We start from the raw sequence: 9706 nt of genomic DNA on the forward strand, positions 1-9706 counted from the left end.
GAAATGTGTCCCGTTGCGCGCCTATTCGTTGCGCAAATTACGCGTTCGGAGTGCGCGTTATCCGCGGTCGCGAGCGAACTTTACGATCCGCGAGTTCCCGCAACGTAGCGCGATGTAGAACGTGACCGATTGCGCTCGTACAGTGGGAGTAGCTACCAGCAGCCAGAGCGTACGTGTCCCAGACTCGTCCTCGTAATATATAGCATCGTATATGGATGCCGCACACGGACGTAATCGTTCCTCGCGTCGTTCGCGCGCGCAGACACCGTGGTAACGTCGCTAGAGCTACGTGTGTAAGTACATATGTATATGTAGAACATGTATGTGCATGGATGTATATATATATATGTGGTGTGTATGTACGTACGTACGTACGTATGTATGCAAGTGTGTGTGTACGTACATATATACGAGTACGTGCGAGCACGGAGATTGCTCCGGGGCTTTCGGGGTTGAGCATATTGAATAACTCGCTCGCTGGACCGCGAAAATATACCGCGAGGCTGGCAGTATGCGGATCGACGTTCCTGAAAGGACCTTCCAGGATCCTCGGGGCGGGCACTGTATCCTGTCTACGTGTCTACCTAACCCATCCCGAGCGAAATGACGACGACTACACGATGGGAGTGACTCGTCCGCGTATTACCTCCGCGCCCGAGCTGGAAATGCATCGCGAAGGGAATTTCGTCGCGATAGCGCCCTACGTAGACGCGGACCGCGCGACAAAAGGAACCCCTTTTCTCGCGAGCTTTCGGCAAACGGATATTTACCAGCGTTTTCGAATTTCGTCGATCGAGGGTTCATTGTTTCCTGGAAAATTTCATATTTTCGGAGTCGATCTAACGGAGTTTGCGACAACATAAATTCGAGTGTTATTTTTTACGCGATTATTGTAACGGAGAGAGCAGACCACGCGATGAAGGGTGTTCTTATCGTGGAAGATATTTCGAAATCGAAGTTCGACGATTAAGGGTTGATCTTTCGAGGAAAGATTGATATTTTTGGAGTCGATCTAACGGAGTTTGCGAGAACAAAAATTCGGGTGTTATCTTTTACGCGATTATTGTAACGGAGAAAGCAGACGATAAAGGGTGTTCTTATTCTGAAAGATATTTCGGAATCGAACTTCGACGATTAAGGGTTAATCCAAGGAGAGAGCAGACCACGCGATGAAGGGTGTTCTTATTCTGAAAGATATTTCGAAATCGAACTTCGACGATTAAGGGTTGATCGTTTCTAGGAAAGATTGATATTTTCGGAGTCGATCTAACGGAGTTCACGAGAACAAAAATTCGAGTATCATTTTTTACGCGATTGTTGCCGAAGAGAGAGCAAACCACACGATAAATGGGGTTCTTATTCTGGAAGATGTATCTCGGAATCGAACTTTCTCGATTAAGAGTTGATTGTTTCTAGGAAAATTAGATACTTCGGGGGACGATCCCACGGATCCCATTTACTCGACGGATTTTATCGCTTTTATTTCTACGAAGAGAGCAGACCACGCGATAAAGAGGATTCTCGTTGTAGAGGATATTTCAGAGTCGAACTGTGTCGATTAAAGATTGATCAATTATAACAAAATCGATACTTTGAGAATAGAATTCCACGGAGTTTGAGCAATGGATACAAAGAACGCAGAGGACAAACCTTACACGAGACAAATTCTGATCGAACAGGACAATTCGGAGTCGTTCCTTGTAAAATTCGAAATATCGAGTAACCCTACTAAGATTGCGGGTATAATTTACGCGCTAGAAAATGTCGCTTTTATTAGCAGCCAGAGTGATCTTTTCGCCGTACGGTCTCGTGGAACAAATATTTGTAGCGTTGAGCCCCTCGAATCAAGGGTGAATTTATTTTTAGCACGATACGAAACCTTGAATCGTCAAAGGTGAATCCCACGTTTCTTACGAATCTGTCTCATGGAATTATTACGCAAGGAACTACGCGACAAAAGAAATCTTCCTCGTATCGAATATTCCATGGCACGTCGAAGCTCGTCGATTCTTCGGTAATAATGGAAAACATCGAAGGACAAGCCCACGTAGTGAACCGATACGACTCTTGTAAACATTATCGTCTTGGATGTTACAAAGAGCGGAGCGTGGACCACGGTGAAATAAAATCGTAAGAGGGTAACTACGGTATCGCGTGTATGCGTGGACGACGTGTTCGATACTCGAATCGATATTTTTGAGAGAAACGGAGCGAGAGCTTCCTCTCGTTCTTGCAGGATGTACGTAAGGGAAGCAGAGGAGGAGGACTCGTCCGGGGATTCGCAGGAATACGTGCAGGAAAATGTGGCTCGAGGCCAGAAACGGAATGTCGTTACGTCGGGTAACGATAGGTACGGTACGGCCATTGTTGGATAACCTGACTAGAATACACAGCGCTTGTATCGGCAGAAACGCAAAGAGAATTGGTCGTTGGAGTAATTCGCGAATATCTTGCGCAAATCCGTAACGAATCGGAAGATCTGCGCTGGTCTCGGTGGTTTTGTTCGTTTCTCGAACGTGCGAGCGGTTTTCAATACTTTTTGTTAACTCCTCCGCGGTCACTGATACTCGATAACGGAGAAAGCCGTCCAACTCATCGCAATTAACGTTCGCCGTAGAACCGATCGCTCTCTCGTTCGATTCGAGATACGTATCCGGCGCGTCGAACACACTGCTCGTTGTTTTCTACGCGTTCGATTCCTGGATCGTTGATGAAAAAAAGGAGAAAAGAAGAAGAAGAACAAGAAGAAGAAAAAAAGAAACGCGCGCTTACCAAACAACCGAGACGAGGTAACAGCAACGGGATCGTTCCTCGTGCGTCGACGTGGTCGTTGTTAATTAGCCACGAAGAATTAACGATCGATTTTCAATCGCGACGGCGTTACCCAATATTTAGATTAATCGTATTCGGCGGGCCGCGATGCGATTGAATAATTTAGCGAATGTAAATCGAACCGAAACGAGACGAAGATACCGATATCCGTCGTGTCGTTTGTTTTTTTTTTCTTTTTTTTTTTTCTTTTCGTTCGACGCTGCTTTTTATTCGCTTTGTCACTTTTTCTGCCCGTTGAAATTATCTCCGTCGCCGATAAATTATTCCTACTCTCTAATTACCGATCTCTTTATCGCGATAGCGCTCGCTACGCGCACGACGGATCGCGTTCGAATTTGCGACAATACCGAGCGAAGGTTACGCTCTCGGTCCGTTCGACAAATTCGATATCCACGCCGGAAGAGATTACATTCTGGAAATTTTCTTTTTCTTTTCGTTCCATCGATTGCCTATCGTGTCACACGCGGGTACAAAGTTACGCTCGCTCCGGTTCTTACGGAACGTCGTCTTTCGAAGAATCTTGTCCGCTATTTTTCCTACGATACCCGCGACGATAATGATTCTCGGTCGAGCAGCAATAACGGTGGCTCGGTGTGAACTTTGGATAAAAACAGTGTAAAATATTGACGCGCGCTCGGATGCAAATTTCGAAATAGCGAGGATTTATTGCGTCTCGTAAATACGTAGCGAGCACGATCCGGATGACGAGCAAGGACAGCGTAAGATACAAGACGTGTAATCTTTTTCCGTTGCGCGGCCTCATCAAGATCAATTAGAACCAGCGCAGCTCGGACGATCCTCGCCGTTAACGATATATCAATTACAGCATAGACGTAGGTAATAACTATTAATGACTTCATTCAGAGCACAATAATTACAGATGCTGGTGAGCGCGGACGCGCGCGCGACACGGAATCTGGGTCGTGGCGATTTCGGACGAGCGGGATTAATAAGAGTTACGAAAAAACAACCGCGACGTCGTTTACCGGACGAAACGGTCCGTTGGCAACAAATGGTACTGCTGGTTTTTTCGCACACGGAAACATAAATTTCGCATAAAACGGTTCCTCGAACGAGACCGTCGACGTACGCGTGTTCGTTCTTCCCCTCTCTCCGTTTTTCCATTACGGGGCTCGAAACGGTCCGTCTGAAGAGCCGCGCGATCGTTCCCCGCTTAAAAAACCATATTATTATTCGGGAACGTTCCGCGGAACAAAACACGCCCGAATACCAATCGTTTTCACGATTTAACCGGGAACACGGCACCGCGCATAATCCGTTTGATAACGCATCGCGAGACTCGTTTCATCGTACGATCGACGATGGGGTTGCAGCGAATTTTATAAATTTACAAGCGTTCTCTAACGCGCTCGTGTGTTTTCGTGGGCTCGTGGGTTCAGCTCGCGCGCGAAACCACCGGCGGAAAATCGCGTACGAGCGAAAACACCGGTGCGTTTTCTCGTTTCGTTCGTTCGTTGGTTCGTTGGTTGGTTCTCGTATGTTCGTTCGTATCGAGCCGGGTTTTCCCGGGCTCGTAAATCAACGAAAATTCGGAACCGTTGTTCCACGAGGTACCGCGACGTTGGAAAGAGATATGCCCCGGGAAAAACCCACCTCGAGTTTCACTGTTACAAGGGAAATAATGCCGGCGCTATTCGCCGACGACAAATAGCCGAACAATACCGCCACCAGACGTTACCTGAGATCGAGGTGCTCGGAATCGGAACGACAGGTGGTGGTGCCCGCTTTTTCTACGATCGGTGCTCGAGCAACGACCCCCTTAACGACGACCAGTCGTGACTAATCGAGGGTGGAGCGGATTATCGCTTTCCTTTCTTTTATTTCACCGACGAGCTGGCCCGGTTTTAAAGGACCACCCCCTGGAGACGTTGCGCCCTTGCTTCGCGATTCGAACACGCACCGTGCACCGATTGCACTCGATCGTTTCGTCGCGATCCTCGAATGCAACGCGAAGAAACCTTCCACCCTCCACCTTCTATCTTAGAACAATGTTTCGTTGTCGAATCTTTCTAAAGATCTCGGTAAAGATCGATCTACCAAAAGATCTCCAAACGAAAGAACCTTTAGTTCTTCTCTGGTTTTTCGAAGGATCCTACGTACTGGAATATCTCGAAATTGTCGAGTAACTCGCGAAAGATTACTTCGTGGTTCTCCCAAGGATGTATTTACGGCTGGAAAATTTCAATACGGGATACTTGTTGCAAAAATTTGTTACTCGGTAACTTTTTCCAAGGATCTTTACGTTAAACGATCCAGAAATTCAACTCGGTGGGAGTCACTCGTGGAAAACTCTCCTCGTTTCGAGAACACGAATCGGAAGAATCGCTTCCAGAATCCCCGGTGCGCGTAAAGTATCGCGTTACGATCGCGTCCGGGACTGGTTTAATCTTTTAATTCCGGCATCGAACGCGGTACACTTTCGATACGGAGGAGGCAATGTTGCGAGGAAAACGCGATAGAAATCGCCGAGCACTCGCAAAAAGGGATATCGAAACGGTTCGATATCCGGTTCTCCGTGACGGAGAACAGCGACGGTTACGAAATTGACCTGTTCGGTGTTACGAGTCGATTTGCGTAGGGCCGTTCCTACGCAGACGTATCGCGAAAGCGGAGGAAAGGCATCGGCGAAATGCAATTTGAAAGACGTAATTCGAAAATCGTTGTACGCCCGACGGCAGCGACCCTCCGTCGGATGTCAAAATGAAATTACGCGACCCTCCACGCCGGGGACCTTGGGGCAGGCACAAAGGCTCGTTTGCCGAGGACACGGCACCAACAATCTGACTAAAGGGACCTAAACCGCTAATCGTTTCGCGATTAACTTCCATTAAACGCTACTTAATGAACAAAACTTTCGTGTCCTGACGGTAATCGCGACCACTCGCGAAACACACCGACCGGTCCGTCGTTTCTCCAACGCGTCGATTCCCGCGACAGCTGGAAGAAGCTACCCGTTGCGATACTCCTGAACCGATCTGGTCAACGTTTGGACCCAAACGATCGGTAGTCGTTCTCTATCGATTAAACGAAAACGATACACCGGTGGTTCTCGAGATTACTTTCCGCGTTGTTCTCGATCGTTTGGTCCCGCGTTTGCCGGTATCTCGCGCGAAAAATCGTTCCGGAGGGTTTTTTCCGTAGGTTGTCCGCGTCTGGTCGAATTACGTAGGAAACGATAGAATAAGTTTCACCGTGAACGTACCTGTTTTTCGCAGCGGCGGCGCGATCCCGTTGCCTCCTGTTCTTGAACCAATTCCCGACCTGGGTCGGCGTGAGCCCGGTAGCGGCCGCCAGTTCTCTCTTCTTGCCGGGATTCGGATAGGGATCTTGTAGGTACCACTCTCTGAGCAACGATCTGGTCCTCTCCTTGAAGCAATGGGTCTTCTGTTCCCCGTCCCAGATCGTTCTTGGCAAGGGGAATTTCTTTCGCACGCGGTACTTGTCCACCGGGCCGAGCGGTCTGCCGCGTAGTTTCTCCGCTTCCTGATAGTGGGCCTCGAGCCACATCGCTTGAAGTTTACCGTGCGAATCCTTGGTGAACTTGTGCCTCTCGAGTATCGCGTACAGCTCCCTGTAGTGTCCCGAGTGGAACGCGACGATCGCCCTAGCCCTCAGCACCGCCTCGCTCTGATTCAGCTCCTGGATGTTCGGATGAGCGACCGGCAGACTCCAGAGGAACCTTGCCAGTCTCTCGATGTCCCCGCTCTCCTCCAGGGTCTCGCAGACGGTGGCCACCTGGCCGACGGTGAACGACAACGTCGGCAACGCGAATACCGGAGCGGGCACGATCGGACCGTTCGCGGTTGGCGCCGTGGCACCGGTTCCCGCTGGCGCTACCGCCGACATCCTCTTTCGCACCCTCGTTACCGCCTCGATCCAACGGATCACCGTAGCACCACCGGCCTCTCTGCCCTGCCGGCTCCCTGTACTCTAACGATCCAAGCCGTCGTTCCACTCAGAGCATCGATGTCACCGGTCCTCCGGCTCAGGAAACACTCCGAAACGATTTGTGCTTGCTCTTGGCGCTTCTCATCGTGGCGTCGACTCGATCCTCAACCCTGGATTCATCGTCGCGGTATTGACCGCGCGCGGAATCGATTTACGAGAGACCGTGTGAACTTCCACTGGCACGATCTCCTTCGACACTGATGCGTACCAAACGAGGATCTCGAACCCGGTTCGAATTGTCACCGATTGTCCCCGTCGCAGCGAGTACACACCGAACAGGGACGGATGGTCCGTGGAATACGCGTTCGTCGACTCGGCAGCGAGGTTCGCGAACACCCGAGAGTCCCGGTCAACGCGCGTTTACGTATCCGATTTCGACACTGGTTGATTCAGACACCGATCACCGATCACCGGTCATCGGTCATCGTGGTACGATCGACGTTCCCAGCGTGTAGCAGCCGGTGACTGCCGATACGTGCTGGCTCGGTGCTCCCCGGACCGATGATTCTCACCCCCGAAGGCTACCGTCGGGTGACTCCCGGCGCAGGTAACGTTCTCCAGGTAGATATCCACGGGGTCACCGGCGAAAGAGCACGCTGACGTTCGGCCTCGTCGACCGTGGGGATATCACGCGAGGCCGCTGTTGCCTGGATCGTATCGGATAGCAAACTGGTTTCGTTTACAAGCCGGCATCTCGGCACCGGCCCTACCCAGCATGATACGTTTGTACGCGCCCGTTGCAACCGGGTAGTCCCGCCGGCTCTTTCGACCTACCTCCACCTCGTTCTCGCTCTCGTCGTTTCCTCGTCGCTCCCTCGTCCTTTCTCCCTGCCTCCCGGTCTCGCGCGCCACGGAGGGGTAGTCGGCGAGAGCGAGACGGCGACAGGGTTCTCGGTGGCCAATGTAGAGGCCACGCCCACCAGCCAGACCGGGATTGGCCGGATCCCATCCACGTAGCCATGGTAACCTTTCTTCGTCCTTCCGTACACCAGTGTCCGTGTTCGCGTTTGTGTCGGTTTAATTATCCCTTCCACGTGTCGGCCGGCACCTCCGCGTTCTCCACCCCACTCCTCGGGCCGTCACTACGCTACGTTACCCCCTCTTCCGTTCCCTCCACCGTCTCCTCTGTTCGTCCTTCACCCCCTCCCGAGGTTCCCCCACCTTCGAACCTTTCTCTCCCTCCAGTGGACCTCTCTCACGCCCCCTCTCTCGCGCGACCAACAGAGAGAGAACGATCGATCCGTTCGCGACGGTTCCGCGAGCGCGACCGAGAGAGAACGAAGCGCGAAGCGGGGAACCGAGCACGGGGCGAGAGGCATGATCCCCGCGTTCAACTGCTGCCGTTCCTGCTGCCGTTCCGTACCTTCTGTTGCTCCTGCTGCCGTGATCTCTCGACGAACTGCTTTCGACCAGACTCTCGCTCCGTTCTCGCCGATACCGGGACTAAAGTCCGCGGTGTAGCTTTTCGGGGCTCTACCGTTCGACCGCCTCGATCACATTTTCGCGATTCACACCCTTTCCGCGGTATCGCCTACTCTCCTCTTCTCCCAAGGATTTTTCCCTATTTACTACGGTTCGGTATTTTTCCAACGGTAGGGCGGTTGCGGTACCGTAACTTCGAAACGCACCCCGTGTGCGGAACACCTCCTCGAATACGAAGCACGCGTACTCGTCGAACGCCCATAGGCGTTCACCGCGTCGGATCGTTCGCGAACGTTCAACGCTTTCGAAGCTTTCGATAACCCCGTGTTAGTCGAATACAGCGGTAAATTTCGCGACGAAACAACTCTCGAGGACCGATGGTATTCCCTGGAAGAAGATTTTCGAAAATCTTTCAAATTAACGTACACCCGTTCGTTACTTTTCCAACGATCGATCTTACCCTCCACGAGGGATGGAGTATCCTTTATCGGTGAACGTCGACGGGCCAACACTTTCGCCGCGTGTTCCGTTCTTGGAACGTCGACAAAATTGTTCCGCGATACCGCCAATACGGATAGAAGCCCTGTATTGACACGCGATTAGATTTCATTTCTCGTCAAGGCGACAGGTTCGCGCGTATCGAGAAGCCGAGGACGCGCGACGGCGCCGAAGGCGTCTCCGTTTTATCGAGCGCGCAGCCACCGCAGGAGCTTCAGTCTCGTGGTAAATATTCTGATTTGTAACACCGACGTATCCAGGCCGAGGTGTCGACTTCGTTGCACCGAGATATTGATCGCTGGATTCTTTCGACGAACGCGCGCGATTTCACAGCCTTGTTGTTCGAACGACGATCGTTCGTCGATCGAACGATCCACGATCGTTTCGCTACTCGATTTACCAACCGGGATAGATCGAGGCGAATCGGATCCAAATAAGAATCGAGTCTGTGTTCGTTACCGTGATTGTTCGTATTGTTTCCGTCCCCCTTCTCCGTGCCTGCTGCAGTAGCCGGTTAATTGTTCGAAGTCGTTGTTCGGTGCTGACACACGTTGCCAGTGAAACGCGCACCGAGGTTACAATTTTCTCGAGAATTCGAAACGCCCGATTTCGCGAACACAATTTTACATTTAAACGAAAAGGGAAGATCGAACGATAAAATGATTATTGTTCAATTTATTCCAAATTTAGTATTCTGTAGATTAAAATCTATCGTATCGTAGTACGTTCGTTCTCGTTGAATTACATTCTTAAATCGAGAGCAAATGTATAATGGAAATATCAGGTTTCAAAATTTCGTTCTAGAATTTCTCCTTTTGTGCTTGGATACTCATCCTCGCAATGTTCTATTTCTACGCTGTTACCGAGAAACGTACAAAACGTTGATTAATTTGTACATTTTCAGTTGAGAACTACGATTCGTAACCAGAATCCGAGTCAGGAATCCTTCTCCCGATATTCTTTCAGAAACCTCGAACGTTCAACG

The 9706-nt window shown here is 50.7% G+C and overlaps 1 protein-coding gene across 1 annotated transcript in view; it reads right to left on the reverse strand.

Annotated features, from left to right (window-relative positions):
- Optix (optix) overlaps positions 1–7421 on the reverse strand; it is a 59640-nt gene extending 52219 nt beyond the window's left edge. The window contains exon 1 of the mRNA XM_076319811.1: positions 6056–7421. Coding sequence (XP_076175926.1) covers positions 6056–6699 — 644 coding nt within the window. The 5' untranslated portion in view covers positions 6700–7421. The remainder of the gene's footprint in view (positions 1–6055) is intronic.
- Positions 7422–9706: the final 2285 nt, after the last annotated feature.

The sequence above is a fragment of the Ptiloglossa arizonensis genome, chromosome 9 (assembly GCF_051014685.1).
Source record: "Ptiloglossa arizonensis isolate GNS036 chromosome 9, iyPtiAriz1_principal, whole genome shotgun sequence".
NCBI lineage: Eukaryota > Metazoa > Arthropoda > Insecta > Hymenoptera > Colletidae > Ptiloglossa > Ptiloglossa arizonensis.